General features: G+C 54.2%; 3 protein-coding genes across 4 annotated transcripts; 1 reads left to right on the top strand and 2 right to left on the bottom strand.

Annotated features, from left to right (window-relative positions):
• Positions 1-16: 16 nt before the first annotated feature.
• Positions 17-4,216, top strand: LOC134055992 (gap junction delta-2 protein-like). Of its 2 annotated transcripts, XM_062512467.1 has the most exons (3): positions 17-810; positions 1,585-1,815; positions 2,850-4,216. In XM_062512467.1, the coding sequence occupies exons 1-3, from the start codon at positions 310-312 to the stop codon at positions 3,255-3,257; spliced, it is 1,140 nt and encodes a 379-aa protein (XP_062368451.1). In that variant the 5' UTR covers positions 17-309; the 3' UTR covers positions 3,258-4,216. The 2 variants fall into 2 exon arrangements, with proteins under 2 accessions (XP_062368451.1, XP_062368452.1); XM_062512468.1 differs by lacking the exon at positions 2,850-4,216 and having other exon boundaries at positions 1,585-1,944.
• Positions 4,217-4,465: 249 nt separating this feature from the next.
• On the bottom strand, positions 4,466-9,956 carry NOP53 (NOP53 ribosome biogenesis factor). Its single transcript, XM_062512465.1, is given in 16 exon segments — positions 4,466-4,516; positions 4,591-4,647; positions 5,001-5,077; positions 5,385-5,451; positions 6,085-6,115; positions 6,118-6,259; positions 7,552-7,719; positions 7,813-7,865; positions 7,868-7,910; positions 8,316-8,412; positions 8,738-8,804; positions 8,959-9,048; positions 9,051-9,166; positions 9,373-9,457; positions 9,545-9,609; positions 9,742-9,956. Coding segments are annotated over 16 exon segments (1,359 nt in total). The 5' UTR covers positions 9,936-9,956; the 3' UTR covers positions 4,466-4,509.
• A 1,675-nt stretch (positions 9,957-11,631) lies between these two features.
• LOC134055989 (EH domain-containing protein 2-like) lies at positions 11,632-21,140 on the bottom strand. Its single transcript, XM_062512464.1, has 5 exons — positions 20,746-21,140; positions 18,289-18,386; positions 15,651-16,063; positions 14,713-14,877; positions 11,632-13,081 (listed from the first exon to the last, which is right to left on the bottom strand). Exons 1-5 carry the CDS (start codon positions 21,138-21,140, stop codon positions 12,557-12,559), a joined length of 1,596 nt encoding a protein of 531 aa, XP_062368448.1. The 3' UTR covers positions 11,632-12,556.
• Positions 21,141-24,135: the final 2,995 nt, after the last annotated feature.

The raw sequence follows: 24,135 nt of genomic DNA, 5'->3' as shown, positions 1-24,135 counted from the left end.
GATGATTTCACCACGATTTCACAACTATTTCATTATTTTTCACCCCATTCCCCCCGCCCCAGGATCCTGCTGATCGTCGTGGTGATTTCATGACCGTTTCACGACGATTTCACGATGATTTCATGACAATCTCACCACGATTTCGTGACAATCTCACCACGATTTCGTGACAATCTCACCACGATTTCGTGACAATCTCACCACGATTTCATGACAATCTCACCACGATTTCGTGACGATTTCACCACGATTTCACCACAATTTCATGACAATCTCACCACGATTTCATGACAATCTCACCACGATTTCATGACGATTTCACCACGCTTTCACGATGATTTCACGATGATTTCACCACGACTTCACAACTATTTCATTATTTTTCACCCCATTCCCAGGATCCTGCTGACCGTCGTGGTGATTTTCCGCATCCTCATCGTGGCCATCGTGGGCGAGACCGTGTACGAGGACGAGCAGACCATGTTCATGTGCAACACCCTCCAGCCCGGCTGCAACCAGGCCTGCTACGACAAAGCCTTCCCCATCTCCCACATCCGCTACTGGGTGTTCCAGATCATCCTGGTGTGCACCCCCAGCCTCTGCTTCATCACCTACTCCGTGCACCAGGCGGCCAAGCAGCGGGAACGCCGCTACTCCTTCCTCTACCCGCTGCTGGACTCCAAAAAACCCAAACTCAACGGGGCCCTGGCGCCCGACGGCGCCAAGGACGAGGCCGAAACGCCGGCGCGGCCGCCCCGCAGCGCCAAGATGAAGAGGCAGGAGGGGATCTCGAGGTTTTATGTGATTCAGGTACGCGGTGAAAGATGGGGGAGAAAATTGTTTGGGTTTGTGGTTTGTATTTTTGGGGGAGCGTGGTGATGCTTGGAGATTCAGGTGTGTGGTTATGGGGTAAGGAATGGGGTAAAAAAATGCAAAAAAAAAAGAAGAAATAAGGGGGTTTTTTTGGGAGTGCGGAAAAAGCCTGGAGAGGCTGGTGTGGAGATTCAGGGGGGTTGTTATGGGGTAAAGAATGGGGTAAAAAATGCAAAAAAAAGGAAAAAAAGAAAAAAAAAAGGGTTTTTTCTTGGGAATGCGGAAAAAGCCTGGAGAGGCTGGTGTGGAGATTCAGGGGGGTTGTTATGGGGTAAAGAATGGGGTAAAAAAATGCAAAAAGAAGGTTTTGTGCTAGTGTGGTGATTGAGAGGCCAGTCTGGTGATTCAGGTGTGTTGTTACAAGGTAAAAAAAATAGGGTAAAAAAAAGAAACCACCAAAAAAAGGCTTTTTTTGGAGCGTAGTAAAGCCTGGAGATTCAGGCGTGTTGTTACGAGGTCAAAAATGGGGTAAAAACCACAAAAAATGGGTTTTTTTTGGTCGTGTGGTGATCGAGAGGCCAGTGTGGGGATTCAGGTGAGTTGTTCTGAAGTAAGAAATGGGGTTAAAAAATGCCAAAAATGGGTTTTTTTGGTCGTGTGGTGATCGAGAGGCCAGTGTGGGGATTGCGACGTGCCGTTGGGAGGTCAAGGCGGGTTTTAAGAAGCCCAGAAAAGGCGAGTGCGAAAGCGGGGCGCGTTCCTGGGCCGCAGGTGGTGTTCAGGAACGCGCTGGAGATCGGGTTCCTGGGCGGGCAGTATTTCCTCTACGGCTTCAACGTGCCCGCAATCTTCGAGTGCGACCGCTACCCGTGCGTCAAGGAGGTGGAGTGCTACGTGTCGCGGCCCACGGAGAAAAGCGTCTTCCTGGTGTTCATGTTCGCCGTGTCCGGCGTCTGCGTCCTGCTCAACCTGGCCGAGCTCAACCACCTGGGCTGGCGCAAGGTGCGCGCGGCCGTGCGCGGGGCCCGGGCGCGCCGCAAGTCCCTGGCGGGGGACGCGCGCAAGAAGGAGCCGGCGGCGCCGGCGCCGGCGCTGGGCAGGACCCAGTCCAGCGAGTCGGCTTACGTGTGATTTGGGAATGGGGTTGGACTGGGATGGGACTGGGAATGGGATTGGGATGGGATTGGGATGGGACTGGGAATGGGACTGGGATGGGATTGGGATGGGACTGGGAATGGGACTGGGATGGGATTGGGATGGGACTGGGAATGGGACTGGGATGGGATTGGGATGGGATTGGGATGGGACTGGGAATGGGATTGGGAATGGGATTGGGATGGGACTGGGATGGGATTGGGATGGGACTGGGAATGGGACTGGGAATGGGATTGGGATGGGACTGGGATGGGATTGGGATGGGACTGGGATGGGATTGGGAATGGGATTGGGATGGGACTGGGAATGGGACTGGGAATGGGATTGGGATGGGACTGGGATGGGATTGGGATGGGACTGGGATGGGATTGGGATGGGACTGGGATGGGATTGGGATGGGACTGGGAATGTAACTGGGATGGGACTGGGATGGGACTGGGAATGGGATGGGCAGGACCCAGTCCAGCGAGTCGGCTTACGTGTGATTTAGGAATGGAATGGGATTGGGATGGGACTGGGAATGGGACTGGGATGGGACTGGGAATGGGAATGGGACTGGGATGGGACTGGGAATGGGACTGGGATGGGACTGGGAATGTGACTGGGATGGGACTGGGAATGGGAATGGGACTGGGATGGGACTGGGAATGGGACTGGGATGGGACTGGGATGGGACTGGGAATGGGACTGGGATGGGACTGGGATGGGATTGGGAATGGCACGACCCAGTCCAGCGAGTTGGTTCATGTGTGATTTGGGAATGGACTGGGATTGGGATGGGATTGGCTGGGATTTGGATTGGGAGCAGGCTGGAGCCAGAACTGTTGGGATTTCATCCCCAAATTGTTGGGATTTCACCCCAAAATCGATGGGAACTGGAGCCACAATCGTTGGGATTTCATTCGCAAATCCACGGAGCCAAAGGTGTTGGGGGGAAATTGCTGGAATCTCATCCTGAAACTGCTGGAATTCCATCCCTGAACTGCTGGAATTCCATCCCCAAACTGCTGGAATTCCATCCCCGAACTGCTGGAATTCCATCCCTGAACTGCTGGAATCTCATCCTGAAACTGCTGGAATTCCATCCCCGAACTGCTGGAATTCCATCCCCGAACTGCTGGAATTCCATCCCTGAACTGCTGGAATCTCATCCTGAAACTGCTGGAATTCCATCCCCGAACTGCTGGAATTCCATCCCTGAACTGCTGGAATTCCATCCCCAAACTGCTGGAGTTTGGACCCAAAATCTTTGGGAATTGGAGCCACGGCCAAATCACGTCGGGATTTGAAGGCCAAGGTGCTTTGCTGAAAATCCAGGAATTGTCCCCAAATGTTTGGGGTTTGGAACCCAAATGTCCAAGATTTCACCCCCAATTTCTGGGGTTTGGAGGCACAAATTGCTGCGGTTCTGCCCCAAAGTGCTCGGTGAATTTTCACTCCCAAAATTCCCAGGAGATTCCTCCCTGAATTTCTGGACTTTGGACCCAAAATTTGAGGTTTAGCCCGAAATTTATTGGGACTTCATCCCCAAAATCTTCAGATTTTCCCTCAGAATCGCTGTGCCCCCAAAATTCCCAGGATCTGTCCCCTCAAAAACCTCCAAACTTCAGGGTTTCACCCCAAAAGTTGCTGCTGTTTTTCCCAAATCTTGGGGTTCTCCCCCCCCCCGATTTTATTCCCCTAAATTTAATTTTGCCCCCCCCAGGTGCAAATGGGGCAATCTGTGGGGGGGGGGGGATTGTGTTTATTTTGGGGGGGTTGTATTTATTTGGGGAATTCATTTCTATTTATTTTAGGGGAATTTGTATTTATTTTAGGATGTATTCATTTAAACAGGGAGGGATTGTATTTATTTTAGCAATGTTTATTTATTGGGGGGATTTTATTTATCTTAGCAAAGTTTATTTATTTGGGGGAGGTTTGTATTAATTTTTTTTTTGGGGGGGGTGGGGTTTTATTTATTCTAGAAATATTTGTATTTGTTTGGGGTGTATTTAGGAATGTTTGGATTTGTTTTAGGAATGTTTGGATTTATTTTGGGGTGTAGGGATTGATTTTTTTTGGGGGGGGGGGAGGGTGAGGAAATCAGAGGTGCTGGGGGGGGGCAGAGCCCCCCCCAAAAAAAAGTTTAAAATAAAGGGGTCACAGAGACCTGAGAGCCCCCAAAAATTCCTCCCAGAATGGGAACAGACCCCAAAAATGGGAACAGACCCCCCCAAAAAATGGGACCAAACCCCCCAAAAATGGGACCAGACCCCCCCAAAAAATGGGAACAGACCCCAAAAATGGGACCAGACCTCCAAAAAATGGGAACAGACCCCCCAAAAATGGGACCAGACCCCCCAAAAAATGGGACCAAACCCCCCAAAAATGGGAACAGACCCCCCTAAAAAGGGACCAGACCCCCCCTAAAAAGGGAACAGACCCCCAAAAATGGGACCAGACCTCCCCAAAATGGGTCCAAACCCCCCAAAAACGACTTCCCCCAGGACCCGAAGCTGCTCCAAAAACTTTTATTTTGGGGTGGGGGAGGGGTCGTGGTCATAGCCTGGAACAGAACGGGGGGGGAGGGGTCAGGGGGGATCCCCGATTTTGGGGTCCCCCCAGCCCCCCCAGACTCACGTCACTGCTCTGAAGGATCTCTTCTCCACGTACTTCACCCGGTACCTGCGCTTGAATCTGGGGGAAAAAAACCCAAAATTGGGTCAAAAGGGGACCCCCACCCTTCCGTTCTGGGATTTCCCCCCCCCCCTAAATTTTGAGATTTTTCCCCTAAAATTGGGGATTTCCCCCTCAATTTGGGGAATCACACACTAAATTTGGGGTGTTTTTTTTTTTTTTTTTCTCTCCCCCTTCAATCTGGCAATTTTCCCCTCCCCTCTAAATCCTGGGATTTTGCCCCTAAACCTGGCAATCCACCCAGAATCCGGGCATTTTTTTCTCATGAATCTGGGGAAGTTTTCCTCCCTGAATTTTGGGATTTTTTTTGCCCTTAAATCTGGGGCCATTCCCCCAAACCTGGGCTCACTCACCTGGCTCTCTCCCTGGGCTCGATCATGTTCCTCCTCTGCAGGCTCTTGAAGCGATCCCGGAGCACGTTCCCCTCAGGCTGCCGTTTTGGGACGTCCCCAAATTTTATATTTTAGCAATTCTTGAATTGTTTTAATTTTTTTTTTTTTTTTAAAGGGGGGGGGGGGGGGGGGGTTTGGTGGGTCTCAGCACCCTCAGCCTCCACCCGGGGTCTCATCCACGCGACAAAACCCCGGGAACCCCAAAATCCTTCACATTCCCCCCAGAATTGGGAATTCTCACAGCGCAAGGATGGGTCTCATCACGGGGTGTGCCCCCCCCCCTGCCCCAGAAAAAAACCCAGAATTGGGGTTTTTCACCCCCAAAAGGAGGCCAGGGGGACGCACCCTGAGGCTCCGCAGGGACTCGGGGAGTTCCTCGCTCAGCTGCACCTCGGGGCCCGGCTCCTCGTACCTGCAACGGCCCAAAATTGGAACCTTTTGGCCCAAAAAACACCCCAGGAAATCACCCCCAAATCCCACAGTTGGGGATTTACTCCTCGGCCCCAAATCCCCTTTGGATTTCCCCCCTAAATCCTTTTTTCTCCTCAAAGCCCTGATTTTTCTCCCCTAAATCCCTTTTTCACACTAAAACCCTTTCCCTCCCTTCCCCAATCCTGTTTTCCACACAAAGTCCCTTTTGCTTTCTACATCCTCCCTTTTTTCCCTGTAAATCCCAATTCTTCCCCAACCCCAAGCCCCATTTCCCCATTCCCCATTCCCCAAAACCCCATTCCCCGTTTCTCCCATTCCCCATTCCCCATTTCCCCATTCCCCATTCCCCCGTTCTCCCCATTTCCCCATTCCCCCATTCCCCCATTCCCCCATTTCCCCCCCCATTCCCCATTCCCCATTCCCCCGTTTCCCCATTCCCCATTTCCCCAAGCCCCCCATTTCCCCATTCCCCCCATTCCCCCATTCCCCATTCCCCCATTCCCCATTTCCCATCCCCCCATTCCCCATTCCCCCATTCCCCATTCCCCCATTCCCCAATTTCCCCATTCCCCCATTTCCCCATTTCCCCATTCCCCATTCCCCGTTTCCCCACCGGATCCTTCCCAGCCGTTTCGGGGCCGTTTCTGCAGTTCCCGTTTCCGTTCCCGTTGCAGCCGCCGGCGCCGCAGTTCCAGATCCCGGAGGAGCAGAGCCCGGCGCAGGGAGCGCAGCTGGAACAGCCCCTGCAGCCTGCGGGCAGCCAGGCGGGAGCGGGCCCGGGCACCGGCCTGCCAGTGGCCATTGGTGACCACGGTGACCATTGGTGACCACAGTGACCATTGGTGACCATTGGTGACCACAGTGACCATTGGTGACCACGGTGACCACGGTGACCATTGGTGGCCATTGGTGACCATTGGTGACCATTGGTGGCCATTGGTGACCATTGGTGGCCACTGGTGACCATTGGTGACCACGGTGACCATTGGTGACCATTGGTGGCCATTGGTGGCCACGGTGACCATTGGTGACCACGGTGACCCACGGTGACCATTGGTGGCCATTGGTGACCACCGGTGACCATTGGTGACCACGGTGACCATTGGTGACCATTGGTGACCATTGGTGGCCATTGGTGACCACGGTGACCATTGGTGGCCACTGGTGACCATTGGTGACCACCGGTGACCATTGGTGATCACCACCAGGGACCCCATGGATCCCTGACCCCATCCCTGATCCCAATCCCAAACCCCTCAGTCCCACCCACCCTAGTTCTGCCCCCACTCCACAACCCCATTCCCCACTCCCATTCCCCATTTCCCTTTCCCATTTCCCATTCCCATTCCCCATTTCCCTTTTCCATCCCCATCCCCATTTCCCATTCCCCATTCCCATTCCCCATCCCCATTTCCCATTCCCCATTCCCATTCCCCATTTCCCATTCCCCATTCCCCATTCCCCATTCCCATTCCCATTCCCCATTTCCCCATTCCCCATTCCCCATCCCCATTTCCCATTCCCATTCCCCATTTCCCATTCCCCATTTCCCATTCCCCATTCCCACTCCCCATTTCCCATTTCCCATTTCCCATTCCCCGTTCCCCATTTCCCATTCCCCATCCCCATTCCCATTCCCCATTCCCATTCCCCATTCCCATTCCCCATTCCCATTTCCCATTCCCATTCCCCATTCCCATTCCCCATTCCCATTCCCCATTCCCATTCCCCATTCCCATTCCCCATTCCCATTCCCATTCCCCATTCCCCATTCCCATTCCCCAATTCCCCATTCCCATTTCCCATTCCCATTCCCCATTCCCATTCCCCATTCCCATTCCCCATTCCCATTTCCCATTCCCCATTCCCATTCCCCATTTCCATTCCCCATCCCCATTTCCCATTCCCCATTTCCCATTCCCCATTCCCATTCCCATTCCCCATTTCCATTCCCCATTCCCATTCCCCATTCCCCATTTCCCATTCCCCATTCCCATTTCCCATTCCCCATTCCCCATCCCCATTTCCCATTCCCCATTTCCCATTCCCCATTCCCCATTTCCCATTCCCATTCCTTCACCTTCTCCCTCTGTTCCTTCTCCTTCCGTCGCTGTTTCTCCGTTTTCCTGCCCGGCTGTTCCCGTTTCTGGGGGGGATCTCCCTTTTCCTTTTCCTGCTGCTCTTCCTCCTCCTCTTCCTCCTCCTCCTCCTCCAGCAGCCCCTGCAGCTGCTCCTGCAGCACGGCCTCCTGTGGGACCCCAAATTCCAGAGCTCACACCCCAAATTCCAGGGCTCAGATCCCAAATTTCAGGGTCCAAACCCCAAATTCCCCAACTCCCACCTCCGAGGGCGGCTCCTCGGTGACCTTCAGCCTCCTCTCCACCTTCTCCTCCTCCTCCTCCTCCTCGTCTCCACCTCCAGCGCCCTCAGCAGCAAATCCTGGGAAAGGGGAAGCACGGGGTCACCCCAAAACCTTCCTGGGACCCCCCAAAAACTCCCCCCCGAGCCCCCCAAAATCCCCTTGGGCCTCCCCAAACCATTCTGGGATACCCAAAATCCCCTTGCACCCCCCAAAATCCCCTCTGAACCCCCCCAAAATCCTCTCTGAACCCCCCCCCAAAATCCTCTCTGAACCCCCCAAACCTCTTCTCAACAACCCCAAGGCCCTCTGGGATCCCCCAAAACCTCCCCAAGACCCCCCCAAACCCTTCTGGATCTCTCAAACCCCTCCTGGAATCCCCAAAATCCCCAAATCAGAGACCCCTCAGAACCCCCCAACACCACCTTGCACCCCCCCCAGGATGCCAAAAAATCCCCTCAGAGCCCCCCCAAAAACCCCCAAACCTGGTGGGCCTGGAAGGGGGGGTTGTAGGAGCCCCCCTGGCCGATGACCTCCACGGGGGGGAGGGGTGATGGCTTCACCTGGAGCCGGGGGGGGGCGCTGGGAAAAAGGGGGGACACCCCCAAAATGAGACCCCCCCGACCTTTTTATTTTGGGGGGAGGGGGGGGTTGGAGGGGTGTCCCAGAAAAGTCACAGAAGATTTAGGGGAGGGGGTTAGAAAAGATTTTAGCGGGTCCCAGGAGTGCTCAGGAGAGATTTGGGGGATGCCAGGAGTGTTTTGGGGCTTTTGTGTGGTAGCAGAAATTTGGGGAGGCTCCAAAGAGTTCTCGGGAAATACTGGGTGTTTTAGATTTTTTTTTTTGGGGAGGGGTGGGTCCCAAGGGGAATTTTTGGGGTGTTTTTTTGGGGGGTTTTCCCACCTGCACCCGCAGTTTTTTGGTCTGCTGGAGGTACCAGGGATCCTGCCCGGCCAGGGGGGCGTCCAGGGGGTCTGGGGAGGGGGCAAAGAGAACTCAGAGAGGGGCTCCCCAAAATCCCCACACCCCCAAATGATTCCTTTAACCTTCCCAAACACCCCCACCCCCCACCCCCAAAATCGCTGCAAATTTTTCCAAGGCACCCAAAATTTGCTCCCCCAAACTCACTGTGCTCCCCCCAGATGTCGTAGAAGCCCCTCTGGGGGTCGGAGCGCCCCAGCTCGGGGGTTTTTGGGGTGTGGGGGTCCCCACTCGGCTGAGCCGGGCCCGGAGCCGCCTCTCCCCCCGTGGGAAAATCCCTTTTTCCGCTTTTTTCTCCCAAAATTCGCGGCGCCGCTTTTCCTTCCGCCCGTTCGGGGTCTGGTGGGCGCAGATGCTGCAAAAACAAAAAAAAAGGAGTGGGGGGGGGGGGGGGGGGGGGGGGGTCAGGGAGCGAGGGGGGACCCCAAAATATGGGGAAGGTCCCTGAGGGGGAACTGCGGAGTCCCAGGGAGATTTTGGGGAGGGGGGAGGCAATTTGGGGATCCACCCAAAAATCCATTTTTAGGATGAAAGGAGCCCCAAAAGCAACCCCAGACTCACTTTTTCGGAGGGGGCACTTTGGAGAGCGGCTGCAGCACCAGGTCCACGTGGAGGGGCTTCTGTGGGGGCTTCTTGGGGCGCCGGCCTGGGAAGGGTCAGGAGGGGGGATCGGGACACCCCAAAATCCTCGTGGGGTCAAATTTGGTTGGGAGGCAAAAAACAAACGGCTCACCTTTAGGGACGGCGCCAGTGTCCAGGAAGAAAAGGCCCTCGTTCGGCTGCTCCGAGATCAGGCCCCTAAACGAGATTCGTTCCCCCATAAAAGTCCCCAGACCGCGCCTCAAAGATTCCCAAGGAGCCCTGGGACGCCCCGGATCCCCTGTGAGCTCCTTCGAGCCCCCCTCCAAACCCCTGACGCCCCCTCCTCACCCCGCCGCTCGCTCCTGCAGCCCCACATCCTCCAGGAAATCGCCGATTTCGCGGCCCAGCTGCGCCTCGGGGCCGCTCCAGCGCTTCCAGCCCTTCTTGCGGTTGCGGGGCCCTCGGGCGCGGCGCCGGGAGGCGGCGGCGGGGCCGGGCCGGGCCGCGGGGTTGAAGGCGAGGAACGACTCGGCCGCCGCCATTTCGTGAGGGAGCCGCGTGAGGGCGGGAGGGAACCGGAAGTTGCCTGAGGCGGCTTCCGGCCGTCACGTGGGAAAAAGGGCGGGGAGCGGCGGGGCCGCCATCTTAGGGAGGGAGTGACAACGTGGCATCGTCATTTTAGGAAGGTCGGGAGAGTCGGGATGTGCCACAAAAGCGGTCTTAAAATGCCTTAAAAACACGCTCAGATGTGCCCAAGCCTCCAAAATGTTTCACGAGTCCTCTCAGATGTGCCCCAATCCCCGATCCGATCGTCCCTGAACACCGCAGCGAGGAAAGGCCTCGCCGCCATCTTGTGAGGGACAGTAAACAACACGGTCGCCATCTTTGGGAGGAGCGGAAGAGCCGCGTCGCCATTTTGAGAAGGGCTTGGCACGGGCCTAGCGCCACCTTGGGGAGGTCTGGGAGTCCCTCTGCAGCTGGGGGGGCTCAACGAGCCCCAAATCCCCCCCAAAACAGCCCCAAATTCCCCAAAACCAGCCCAAACCCCCCAAAACCAGCCCCAAACCCCCCAAACCCAGCCAAAACCCCCCAAACAGCCCCAAATTCCCCAAAACCAGCCCAAACCCCCCAAAACCAGCCCCAAACCCCCCAAACCCAGCCAAAACCCCCCAAAACAGCCCCAAATTCCCCAAAACCAGCCCCAAACACCCCAAACCCAGCCCCAAACACCCCAAACCCAGCCCCAAATTCCCCAAAACAGCCCCAAATTCCCCAAAACCAGCCCAAACCCCCCAAAACCAGCCCCAAATTCCCAAAACCAGCCCCAAACACCCCAAACCCAGCCCCAAATCCCCAAAACAGCCCCAAATCCCTCAAAACCAGCCCCAAACCCCCCAAAACCAGCCCCAAATTCCCCAAAACCAGCCCCAAATACCCCAAACCCAGCCCCAAATCCCCAAAACCAGCCCCAAATCCTCCAAACCCAGCCAAAACCCCCCAAAACCAGCCCCAAATTCCCCAAAACCAGCCCCAAATCCCTAAAAACCAGCCCCAAACCCCCCAAAACCAGCCCCAAATCCCCCCAAACCCAGCCCAAATTTCCCCAAAACCAGCCCCAAACCCCCCAAAACCAGCCCCAAACCCCCCAAAACAGCCCCAAATCCCCCAAAACCAGCCCCAAACACCCCAAACCCAGCCCCAAATCCCCAAACCCAGCCCCAAACCCCCCAAAACCAGCCCCAAACCCCCCCAAACCCAGCCAAAACCCCCCAAAACCAGCCCCAAACACCCCAAACCCAGCCAAAACCCCCCAAAACCAGCCCCAAATTCCCCAAAACCAGCCCCAAATCCCTAAAAACCAGCCCCAAACCCCCCCCAAAACCAGCCCCAAACCCCCCAAAACAGCCCCAAATCCCCCAAAACCAGTCCCAAACCCCCAAACCCAGCCCCAAACCCCCCAAACCCAGCCAAAACCCCCCAAACCCAGCCCCAAATTCCCCAAAACCAGTCCCAAACCCCCAAACCCAGCCAAAACCCCCCAAAACCAGCCCCAAACCCCCCAAAACCAGCCAACCCCCCCCCAAAACCAGCCCCAAACCCCCCAGAACCAGCCCAAATTCCCCCAAATCAGCCCAAAAAAGACCCCCAAAATGTGCCCTTTGCCCCCTACCCCAAATTCAGTGCAGCTCCTTCAGCTTTGCTCTGCCTTTATTGGGGCATCCTTGACTTTGAGGGTTTTTGTTTTTTTTTTTGGCTTTTTTATTTTGGGGAGTGGCTGGGTGAAATTCTGGGGAGATTTTGGTGACTTTTGGGGTCCCTCAGGTGGCCCCTTGTGCTTCCTCTGGGAGGGCATTTATGAATCCCTGATTTTGGGGTTTTTTCCTGGCTGGTTTCCAGGTGGGTTTTAGGGAGTTGGAATGGGATTTTTGGGATTTTTGGGGTCACTCAGCCGAGTCCCTTTTCCTCCTCTTTTAGGGCATCTGTGAATCCCCGATTTTGTTTTTTTCTGGGCAGATTTTGGAGCAATTTGGGACATTTTGGGGCCACTCAGATGAGTCCCTTTTCCTCTTCTTTTAGGTCATCTCTGAATCCCCAATTTTGGTTTTTCCTGGGTGGATTTTAGAGCAATTTGAGACATTTTTGGGGTCACTCGGCCGAGCCCTTGTGCCTCCTCTTGGAGGTCATCTCTGAATCCCCAATTTTGTTTTTTTTCTGGGCAGATTTTGGAGCTCTTTGGGACATTTTTGGGGTCACTCGGCCGAGCCTTTGTGCCTCCTCTTGGAGGTCATCTCTGAATCCCCGATTTTGGTTTTTCCTGGGTGGATTTTAGAGCAATTTGGGACATTTTTGGGGTCACTCGGCCGAGCCCTTGTGCCTCCTCTTGGAGGTCATCTCTGAATCCCCAATTTTGTTTTTTTTCTGGGCAGATTTTGGAGCTCTTTGGGACATTTTTGGGGTCACTCGGCCGAGCCTTTGTGCCTCCTCTTGGAGGTCATCTCTGAATCCCCGATTTTGGTTTTTCCTGGGTGGATTTTAGAGCAATTTGGGACATTTTTGGGGTCACTCGGCCGAGCCCTTGTGCCTCCTCTTGGAGGTCATCTCTGAATCCCCAATTTTGGTTTTTCCTGGGCGGATTTTGGAGCTCTTTGGGACATTTTTGGGGTCACTCGGCCGAGCCCTTGTGCCTCCTCTTGGAGGGGGGCACGAGGCGCGGGGGCAGATCCGCCGGCAGCCCCCTCCCCTCCAGCTTGGCCCCGATCAGGTGCCCGGCCAGCGCGAACTCCTCGTGGTCCAGCATCCCGTCCCTGTCCACGTCACTGAGCTGCCAGATGCGGCCGAGCACGGAGCTGGGCAAGTTGCTGGCCACCATCCAGCCCTTCGCCCGCCGCCCGCTCAGCTTGCCCCCGTTGGGCGCCAGCCCGTAGAAAATCTCGTCGTATTTGGCCTTGTCCTTCAGCACCACCCACTCGTCGCCATCATCCTCATCCTCGTCCTCCTCCGAGCCGGCCCCGAACGGCCCCAGGGCTCCGTCGAAGGCTCCCCCTCGCACCCCCGGCCCCGAGGGCTCCTCCTCGGCCAGCAGCGGGCTCAGCGCGGGGATGTCGCGGCTCAGGAGCTCCTCCAGCCCCGCCAGGAGCCGACGTTTGGGGCCCGGCAAGCGGGAAAGGTCCCGGGCCAGCAGCTGCTCCTGGTGGAGGGGACACGAGGGGGAGGAAGGTTAGAGCAGGGAAAGGTGGGGTGGGTTGAAGGAAGCGTGGTCAGGGTGGTGAAAAAATGTAAAAAAGACTTCACGGGATTCGAAAATTCCGAGCAGATCGCTGGAATGAAAACAGAAAACAAACAAAAAAACAAACAAACAAAAAAAAACAAAACAAAAACGAAAACTAAAACAAACAAACAAACAAACAAACACAAAAAACCAATCAAGAAACAAACAAAAAAACAAACAAAAAAACAAACAAACAACAAAAAAAAACCCAAAAAAAAACAAAAACCAAAAAACCCAAAACAAAACCAAAAAACCACAAAAACAAAAAACAAAAAAACCCAAAACCAAACAAAACCAAACAAAAAACAAACAAAAACAACAAAAAAAACCCCAAAAAACAAAACAAAAAAAAACCCAAACCAAAACAAAACAAAAAACAAAAAACAAAAAAACAAAAAACAAAAAACAAAAAACAAAAAAACCCAAAAAAAACCCAAAAAAACCCAAAAACAAACAAACAAAAAACACCCAAAACTAAAAAAAACCAAAAAGCCAACAAACAAATAAACAAAAAAAAAAAAACCCAACAAACACCCCAAAAAAACCTCACGTTCTGCAAGAAAAATCTGGCGGATCTTCAAAAGAAACATCAGAGAACTAAAAATTGTGTTGGAGAATCCAAAAAAAACCCCATTGGATCCCGACAAAACACATCACATCCCCCCAAAAAAATCCATCAGGTCACAAAAAAAAAAAAAAAAAAACCAAAAAAAAAAAACCACATTGGATCCTCCCCCCCAAAAAAAAATCAGGTACCTAAACAACCCCATTGGATCCCAAAAAAACTCACTGCAACGTTTAAAAAAAGCTCCATCAGATCCCCCAAAACCCTATGGGATCCAGGCAGATCCCCCCCCCAAAAAAACCCCCTCGAATTAAAACCCCCAGAACACCAGATCCCCAAACCCCACCAGATCCCCCCAGGTTGGGGATCAGGACTCGACCTTAAGGCTTGGGATTGCCCTGGATCCCCCCCCCCCCCCACCAGATCCCAACAGATCCCGATGGATCCTGGATCCACCCAAAGCTCCAAAATCCTGGTGGGTCCCTGTGGATCGTCCCCCCCCAGTGGATCCTGGCAGATCCCAGCGGATCCAAATGGATCCTTGATTTTCCCCCACACCCCCCCCCCCTCCCCCCCGATCCCGGCGGATCCCGATGGATCCCGGATTCCCCAAAACCTCCAAAATCCTGGTGGGTCCCTGTGGGTCCCAAACCTCCACCACACCCCCACACCCCCCCACCCCCCCCCCAGTGGATCCCGGTGGATCCCAGTGGATCCTGGTGGATTTTTTCCCCCAAACCCCCCCCCAGATCCCGGCGGATCCCGATGGATCCCGGATTCCCCAAAAACTCCAAAATCCTGGTGGGTCCCAAACCTCCACACACCCCCCCGCACCCCCCAACCAGCGGATCCCGGCGGATCCCGGCGGATCCTGGTGGATTCCCCCCCCCCCCCCCAATCCCAGCGGATCCCGGCGGATCCTGGTGGATTCCCCCTCCCCCCCAATCCCAGCGGATCCCGGCGGATCCCGGCGGATCCCGCACACCTGGAGCCGGGCGCAGTCCGGGAGGTCCCCGGGCGGGATCTGGTGCTCGCTCTGGATCCGGCCCAGCAGCGCCGGCAGCCGCTGGATCAGGCGCTTGCGGCGGCCGCGGCGCCCGAGCAGCGCCGGCAGCTCCTGGCGCAGCCGCGACAGGATCAGAGCGTGAACCTGGGGGAGGACGGGGGGGGAGAGGGGATTTGGGATCCACCGGATCACCCCCGGATCTGTGCGAACGTCCAGGGCATCCCAAAAAAAGCCCCGGGGGCTCTCAAAGCCACGGGTGGCTCCGAGGGATCCCCCAAAGCCGGCGGCACCTCTGGGGTGATCCCAGAAATCCTCCTGGATCCTCCAGGGACTCCCCCCAAACACCCGGGAAGCTCCAGGATGATCCCAACCCCCCTCAAATCCCCCGGGTCCACCAAAATCTCCCTCAGGTCCCCTTCAAACCCCCCGGAATCCCCTCAGATCCTCCAAATCCCTCTAGATCCACCCCAAAATCCCCCCGAATCCTCCCCCAGATCCCTCTAGATCCCCCCTGAATCCCCCCTAGGTCCCCTTAAGTCCCCCAAATTCCCTCAGTCCCACCCCAGATCCCTCCAGATCCACCCCAAATCCCCCTGAATGCCCCCCAGGTCACCCCCAGATCTCCCCTAAATCTCCCAAATCCTTCTAGATCCAACCCGAAATCCCCCCGAAATCCCCCTGAATCCCCCCCAGATCCCTCTAGATCCCCCCCCTGAATCCCCCCTAGCTCCCCTTAAGTCCCCCAAACCTCCCCAAATTCCCCCCCAGAACCCCCCAAATCCCCCCCAGATCCCTCTAGATTCCCCCCCAGAACCCCCCTAGGTCCCCTTAAGTCCCCCAAATCTCCCCAAATCCCCCCCCAGATCCCCCCAGATCCCCCCCAGATCCCCCCAGATCCCCCTCCCCACACCTCTCACCCTGACCAGCCTGGCTCTTTTCACCAGGTCGTTGAGCTTGCGGCGCGCGGCGTTCCGGGGCAGGGCCTGGATCTCTCGGAACAGATCCTGCTCCTCCAGCTCGAAGAGGCGCCGCTTGTCGGCGCTGAGCAGGGGCCGGGCCCAGAAGGAGCCGATGAAGACCCTCAGCACCTCGGGCGTGTCCACCACCTTGCCCAGCACCCACATGAGCGCGCCGTAGACGCGCATCAGCTGCTGCGTCTCCACCGCGTCCGCCTTGTTCAGCACCACGCGGATCTTGTCCTCGTGGCCCCGCAGAGCCGCCAGCGCCGCCGAGAACTCGTCCGAGATCTCCAGCTTGTGCGCGTCGAACAGCAGCACCACCAGGTCCACGCGCTCGGCGAACCAGCGCAGCACGGCCGGGAAGTCGTAGCCTGGGAAAGGAAATGGGATCGGATCCCGAAATCCCGACGGGAAACCCTAAAGAAATCTCAAATCCCAAAATGATCACGAATTCCAAAATGATCCCGAATCACAAAAGGATCCCAAATCACAAAAGGATCCCAAATCACAAAAGGATCCCAAATCCCAAATTTATCACAAATCCCAAAATGATCCCAAATCCCAAACGGATCCCAAATCCCAAACAGATCCCAAATCCCAAACAGATCCCAAATCCCCAAAGGATCCAACCCCAGAACTGGCGCAGCACGGCCAGGAAGTCGTAGCCTGGGGGGAAAATGGGACTGGATCCCAAAATTCTGATGGGAAACGCTAAAGAAATCTCAAATCCCAAAATTATCTCAAATCCCAAAATGATCACGAATTCCAAAATGATCCCGAATCACAAAAGGATCCCAAATCACAAAAGGATCCCAAATCACAAATTTATCACAAATCCCAAAATGATCCCAAATCCCAAACGGATCCCAAATCCCAAACAGATCCCAAATCCCCAAAGGATCCAACCCCAGAACCAGCGCAGCACGGCCGGGAAGTCGTAGCCTGGGAAAGGAAATGGGATCGGATCCCGAAATCCCGACGGGAAACCCTAAAGAAATCTCAAATCCCAAAATTATCTCGAATCCCAAAATGATCACGAATTCCAAAATGATCCCGAATCACAAAAGGATCCCAAATCACAAAAGGATCCCAAATCCCAAATTTATCACAAATCCCAAAATGATCCCAAATCCCAAACGGATCCCAAATCCCAAACGGATCCCAAATCCCCAAAGGATCCAACCCAAGAACCGGCGCAGCACGGCCGGGAAGTCGTAGCCTGGGAAAGGAAATGGGATCGGATCCCGAAATCCCGACGGGAAACCCTAAAGAAATCTCAAATCCCAAAATTATCTCGAATCCCAAAATGATCACGAATTCCAAAATGATCCCGAATCACAAAAGGATCCCAAATCACAAAAGGATCCCAAATCACAAAAGGATCCCAAATCACAAATTTATCACAAATCCCAAAATGATCCCAAATCCCAAACGGATCCCAAATCCCAAACAGATCCCAAATCCCCAAAGGATCCAACCCCAGAACTGGCGCAGCACGGCCAGGAAGTCGTAGCCTGGGGGGAAAATGGGACTGGATCCCAAAATTCTGATGGGAAACGCTAAAGAAATCTCAAATCCCAAAATTATCTCAAATCCCAAAATGATCACGAATTCCAAAATGATCCCGAATCACAAAAGGATCCCAAATCACAAAAGGATCCCAAATCCCAAATTTATCACAAATCCCAAAAGGATCCCAAATCCCAAACGGATCCCAAATCCCCAAAGGATCCAACCCAAGAACCGGCGCAGCACGGCCGGGAAGTCGTAGCCTGGGAAAGGAAATGGGATCGGATCCCGAAATCCCGACGGGAAACCCCAAATCCTGCCCCAAACCCAGCCCCGATCCCAAAACGATCCCAATCGATCCCGATTCCATTCCCAAACCTTTCCCCCCCCCCCATTTTCCCACCCCTATTCCCAAATCCTTTCCCTCCCCTCCCCCCCTTATTTTTCCCCTCCTCCTTTTCCCACCCCTCCCCCCCCCCCATTCCCGGCCCCTCCCCCACCCCTCCCTTGGCAGCCGCCGCGGATTTTGGGGTGGGGGAGGAAGCGGGGGAGGGGCCGGGGGGGGGTCCCGGGGGGGTTCGGCCCCGCCTGGAAAATTGGCGGAATTCCCGGGAATTCGGGGCCGGCCCCGCCCCGCCCTTTGGCACCCAAATCCTGGGCAGAATTCCCAAAAAATCCCCCAAAACACCTCCGGGTCCATCCCGAGCACCCCAAAAAAAACTTCCCGAGATTCCCCCAAAACTTCCCCGAATCCCAATTTTGGGATCTCTCCTTTCCCTGGAGATTTTTGTTGTTGTTTGTTTTTTTATTTTTTTTTTTTTTGGGGGGTGGGGGGGTGTGAATCCCCCATTCCAGCCACCCCTCCCCAATTTCGGGACCCCCTTGAACCCCAAATTCTGGGGGTCCCCCTTCCCCAACTCCAAGAGGAACTTTGGGATCCCCCTCCCGGATTTTGGGATCTCTCCTTTTCCCACGCGTGTTGTTTTTTTTGTTTTTTGTTTTTTTTTTTTTTTTTAATTTTTATATTTTTATTTTTCCCGGATTTTTTTCGGGCCCATCCCAATTTTGGGGACCCCGCCCCCCTTACCCCTGCAGACCCTCTGCTTGGCCCCTGCCAGGATTCCGGGGGTGTCGATCAGGCTGATGCTCTCCAGGACCTGATTGTTCAGCGTGGCACAAACGAACCTGGGGGGGCCCGGGGTGGGGGGGGGGATCAAAATAAAAAAAATTAAAAAAAAAAAAACCAAACCCCCCCCCCAAAACACCCCCCCGCCCCCCCCCCGGCCCCGCCCTCGCTGCCGGGACCGACGTGGGGCGGGAAGAATTCCAGAGGGATGGCTCATCCCGCGGGGGGGGGGGCACCAAAAAAGGGGGGGAAAAGGGGAAAAAAAAAAGAGAAAAAAGGAGAGAGAAAAAGGAGGGGAGGGGGAAGGGGGGGAGGGGCGGTGCCCCCCCGGTTTTTAGGGGTGGGGGGGGGGGTGGGGAGCTTCCAAATCCAAGGAAAAATGGGAAAAACAATGGGGGGAAATGGGGATAATTAGGGAATTGAGGAGGAAATTCGGGATGGAGGGAGGAGAAATCCCGGATTTGGGATGGGGAGGGGGGAAGGGGGGGGTGGTGTCCCACCCCTCCCCCCAAGTTTGGGGAGTTTTGGGATGGAAAATGTGGGAAAAATGGGGTGGGGGAAAAAAAAATGGGAGTCTGGAGGGGAACTGGGGATTGGTGGAGGTGGGATCCTGGTTTTGGGTGGGATTTTGGGGAGAATGTGTGAAAATGGGGAGAAAGGGGGAAAAAACAGGAGAAAGGTGTAGGGGGATCCTTGGGGTAAGTGGGGGGGAACCGGGAAAACCAGGTGGGAATAGGGGAAAAAACGGAGAATTGGGGAAAATTGTGGGAAATGGGGAAAAGCAGGAGGGGAGGGGCTGGACCTGGGACTGCCCCGTCCTGTCTGGGGCTGGAATTGCTGATCCCGGGGGATCCTGGGGCAGATCCCAAATCCCAGATCCCAGATCCCAGCTCCCAAATCCCAGATCCTGATCCCAGCTCAGATCCTGAATCCCAGCCCATATCCCAAATCCCATATCCCATATCCCAGATCCCATATCCCAAATCCCATATCCCAAACCCCATATCCCATACCCCATATCCCAAATCCCATATCCCATATCCCATATCCCAAATCCCATATCCCAAACCCCATATCCCATATCCCATATCCCATATCCCAAATCCCATATCCCAAATCCCATATCCCATATCCCATATCCAAAATCCCATATCCCAAACCCCATATCCCAAACCCCATACCCCATATCCCATATCCCAAACCCCATATCCTAAATCCCATATCCCATATCCCATATCCCAAACCCCATATCCCATATCCTATATCCCATATCCCATATCCCAAACCCCATATCCTAAATCCCATATCCCATATCCCACATCCCAAACCCCATATCCCATATCCTATATCCCATATCCCATATCCCAAATCCCATATCCCAAACCCCATATCCCATATCCCATATCCAAAATCCCATATCCCAAACCCCATATCCCAAACCCCATACCCCATATCCCATATCCCATATCCCATATCCCATATCCCAAATCCCATATCCCATATCCCATACCCCATATCCCATATCCCAAATCCCATATCCCAAACCCCATATCCCATATCCCATATCCCAAATCCCATATCCCAAACCCCAAACCCCATATCCCATATCCCATATCCTATATCCCATATCCCATATCCTATATCCCATATCCCAAACCCCATATCCCATATCCTATATCCCATATCCCATATCCCATATCCTATATCCCATATCCCAAACCCCATACCCCATATCCCATATCCCAAATCCCATATCCCATATCCCATATCCCATATCCCATATCCCATATCCCAAATCCCATATCCCATATCCCATATCCTATATCCCATATCCCATATCCCAAACCCCATATCCCATATCCCACATCCTATATCCCATATCCCATATCCCAAATCCCATATCCCAAATCCCATATCCCAAACCCCATATCCCATATCCCATATCCCATATCCCATATCCCAAACCCCATATCCCATATCCCAAATCCCATATCCCATATCCCAAACCCCAAACCCCAGCCCCCAGCCCCCAGCCCCCAGCCCATATCCCAAACCCCATATCCCATATCCCACATCCTATATCCCATATCCCATATCCCAAATCCCATATCCCAAACCCCATATCCCATATCCCATATCCCATATCCCATATCCCACATCCTATATCCCATATCCCATATCCCAAACCCCATATCCCATATCCCATATCCCAAATCCCATATCCCATATCCCAAATCCCATATCCCAAACCCCAAACCCCATATCCCATATCCCATATCCTATATCCCATATCCCATATCCTATATCCCAAATCCCATATCCCAAATCCCATATCCCATATCCCAAACCCCATATCCCAAACCCCAAACCCCAGCCCCCAGCCCCCAGCCCCCAGCCCCCAGCCCAGCTCCCCCTCACCTGTTGAGGAAGCCGTTCCCGAAGGGATCCAGGTGCCGGAAGGGTTTTTTGGGATCCACCACCAGCGCGTTCCCGGGGACGATCCCCTCGGCCTCCCCGTGCATCACGGCCACGAAGGAATCCGTGGTGGGCTCGGGGCCGACGCGCGCGCCGGGGATCTCCTGCTCCAGCAGGTACTGGATGAAGGAGGTTTTCCCGCTGGAATATTGGCCCATGACCAGCACCATGGGCTTGGCCTCGAAGTCGGCGTCCTGCAGCGGGGGCGAGTGGAAGGAGCCGAAGCCGTAGAATTCCTCCACGGGCAGCAGCTTGGACTTGTACAGGGACTTGAGAGCCTCGGCCACCGGCGGCAGCGGGACCGGGCCCGGGCGCTGGCGGCGCAGCCAGCTGAACATCCTGGGGGGGTCTGGGGGGGCTTGGGGGGTCCTAGGGGGGGTTTGGGGGGGTTTGGGGGGGTTTGGGGGGGAGTTTGGGGGGGTTTGGGGGGGTTTGGGGGGGTTTGGGGGGTCCTAGGGGGGGTTTGGGGGGGTTTGGGGGGGTTTGGGGGGGTTTGGGGGGGTCCTGGGGGGGTTTGGGGGAGTTTTGGGGGGATTTGGGGGGGTTTGGGGGGGTCCTGGGGGGGTTTGGGGGGTCCTGGGGGGGGGGTTTGGGGGAATTTGGGGGGGTTTGGGGGGTCCTGGGGGGGGTTTGGGGGGGTTTGGGGGGTCCTGGGGGGTTTTGGGGGGGTTTGGGGGGGTTTGGGGGGTCCTGGGGGGGGTCCTGGGGGGGTTTGGGGGGTCCTAGGGGGGTTTGGGGGAATTTGGGGGGGGTTTGGGGGGTCCTGGGGGGGTTTGGGGGGGTTTAGGGGGTCCTAGGGGGGGTTTGGGGGAGTTTGGGGGGGGTCCTGGGGGGGTTTGGGGGGGGTTTGGGGGGTCCTGGGGGGGTTTGGGGGGTCCTAGGGGGGGTTTGGGGGGGGGTTGGGGGGGTCCTGGAGGGTCCTGGGGGGGTCTGGGGGGTCCTGGGGGGATTTGGGGGAGTTTGGGGGGGTTTGGGGGGGTCCTGGAGGGGGGGTTGGGGGGTTTGGGGGAGTCTGGGGGAATTTGGGGGGGGTTTGGGGGGTCCTGGGGGGGTTTGGGGGAACCCTGAGGGGATTTCGGGGATCGTGGGAGGATCACAGGGGGATCCTGGGGGGGATTTGGGGGATCCTGGGGGGGATTTGGGGGATCCTGGGGGGGATTTGGGGGATCCTGGGGGGGGATTTGGGGGCGATTTGGGGGATCCCGAGGTGGGAAGGGAAGGATGGGGGAGAAGGAATTCCCCCTCAGATCCCGGGGATCCCTCTGGGGTTTGTGGGATCTGCAGAGATCCCGAGGGATCCAGAGGGGGAAAAGGACCTGGGATGGCAGAGATCCAAAGGAAAAAGGGGGGAAATTGGGGGGAAAAGGGGGAAAAAAAAAAAAGGAGGAAAAGGAGGGAAAAGGGGGAGGGGCTCAGCTGGAGGGGGGCAGCCATGGGGGGAGGGGAGCAGGGAATTCCTGCCGGATCCAGCGGAAAAATGAGAATTTTGGGGGATCTGGGGAGGGAAAGGGAGCAGGAAAAGCGAATTTGGGGGATTTATCCCAGAAAATCAGGCGGGGGAAATGAGGGTTTGGAGGGAGGGGTTCCCTTCCCCAAAAAAGAGAAAATAATTAAAAAAAAAAAATGGGAATGGAGATTTGGGGATTCCTGCTGGAAAAAATGAGGGGAAAAGAGGGGGAAAGTGGGGGAAAAGTGGGAAAAAAGAGGGGAAAAAGAGGGGAAAAAAGAGGGGAAAAAAGGGAAAAAAAGAGGGGGAAAAAGAGGGGAAAACGAGGGAAAAAGAGGGAAAAAAAGGAGAAAAAGAGGGGGAAAAGATGGGGGAAAAGAGGGAAAAAAGGGGAAAAGAGGAGAAAAAGAGGGGAAAAAGAGGGGAAAAGAGGGAGAAAGAGGGGAAAAAAGATGGGAAAAAGAGGGAAAAATGAGGGAAAATGAGGGAAAAACGAGGGAAAAAAGGGAAAAATAGGGGAAAAAAGATGGGAAAAAAGAGGGGAAAAAAGAGGTGAAAAAGAGGGGAAAAAAGAGGGGAAAAAGAGGATTTCAGGGGTTCTGCCTCTGCCAGTGAGGAGGGAAAAAAAAAAAAAAAAAAAGTTTTAGGGAGCTTTTCCTTAAAAGGAGGGAAAAAATGAAGCGGAGGAATTTTTTCCATAAATCCGAGCCAGAAGCGAAGTTTCAGGGATGCGCTGCCGCGAACTCTCGGGAGAAGGAGTTTGCTGGGATTACTTTTACTTTGTTTTGATTTTTTCCCTGTTAAAAAAAAAAGCAGAGAAGAAGAAAAAAAAAAAAAAAAAAAAAAAAGGAGGTTTTAGGGATTTTTTTTTTTTTTCCTCCCACCGCATCAAGAGTCAAAAAAAAAAAAAGTTTTTGGGGATTTTTTGTTTTTTTTTTTTTTTTTTCCCCACAAAAAAAAAAAAAAAAAAACAACTCCAGCGGGTCCCAAATTTCCCCCCAAGCACCCGAACAAGCGGAAACCCCAAAATCCCGGCATTTCCTCGCTCCCAATCCCACAAAATTCCTTTTCCCTCCCCCCCCTTTCCCCACTCCACCCGGGGGCGGGGGGGGGGGGGGGGTGGGGGGAGGTTTCGCTTTTTCCCATGGGAAAAATTCCCGATTTTCAGCTTAAAAATTCGCGATTTTCAGTTCAAAAATTTTCTATTTTCAGCTCAAAAATTTTCTATTTTCAGTTCAAAAATTCTCTATTTTCAGCTCAAAAATCCTCTGTTTTCAGCTCAAAAAATCCCGGTTTTCAGCTCAAAAAATCCCGGTTTTCAGCTCAAAAAAATCCCGGTTTTCAGCTCAAAAAAATCCCTTTTTTCAGCTCAAAAATCCCGGTTTTCAGCTCAAAAAATCCCGGTTTTCAGCTCAAAAAATCCCGGTTTCAGCTCACAACCCGGCGTTTTCCGCCCCGTTTCTCCCCCGGAGTTTTCCCGACCTTTTCCGGGGGTTCCGGGCTCTCTCCCGCTGCCTTTTCCCGGGAATTCCGATCCCGGGCTCTGAGCGGGGCCGGGGGGGCCGCGCCTCAAAACCCAACCGGGGGAGGGACCGAAATTTACATAAAATCTGCATAAAAATCTGCATAAAATCTGCATGCCATCAGCATAAAATTTACATAATTCTGCGTATATTTACATATTTTATATAAATTTGCATAGTATTTGCATAAGGCGGGGCCAGAGCCGCGCCATTAAAAAGAGCGACGGAATGAGGAAATTAATAAAGGAATTAAAAAAGGAATTAATAAAGGGATTAAAAAAGGGATTAATAAAGGGATTAAAAAAGGGATTAATAAAGGAAATAATAAAGGGATTAATAAAAAGAAATTAATAAAGGGATTAA

This window comes from Cinclus cinclus, chromosome 37, assembly GCF_963662255.1.
Source record: "Cinclus cinclus chromosome 37, bCinCin1.1, whole genome shotgun sequence".
Taxonomy (NCBI): domain Eukaryota; kingdom Metazoa; phylum Chordata; class Aves; order Passeriformes; family Cinclidae; genus Cinclus; species Cinclus cinclus.
This window is presented reverse-complemented; position numbering and strand designations above follow the sequence as displayed.

Bases quoted from the DNA above. Each gene is read 5' to 3' on its own strand.
- LOC134055992 (XM_062512467.1), top strand. From the start codon at position 310: ATGACGATTTCACCACGCTTTCACGATGATTTCACGATGATTTCACCA. The intron at 811-1,584 runs GTACGCGGTGAA...CCTGGGCCGCAG, and splicing joins CGAGGTTTTATGTGATTCAG to GTGGTGTTCAGGAACGCGCT. The intron at 1,816-2,849 runs GTGCGCGCGGCC...TGGGAACTGGAG, and splicing joins ACCACCTGGGCTGGCGCAAG to CCACAATCGTTGGGATTTCA.
- LOC134055989 (XM_062512464.1), bottom strand. From the start codon at position 21,140: ATGTTCAGCTGGCTGCGCCGCCAGCGCCCGGGCCCGGTCCCGCTGCCG. The intron at 14,878-15,650 runs GTGAGAGGTGTG...GTCCTCCCCCAG, and splicing joins AAAGAGCCAGGCTGGTCAGG to GTTCACGCTCTGATCCTGTC. The intron at 13,082-14,712 runs GTGTGCGGGATC...CCCCTCCACCAG, and splicing joins CGGACTGCGCCCGGCTCCAG to GAGCAGCTGCTGGCCCGGGA.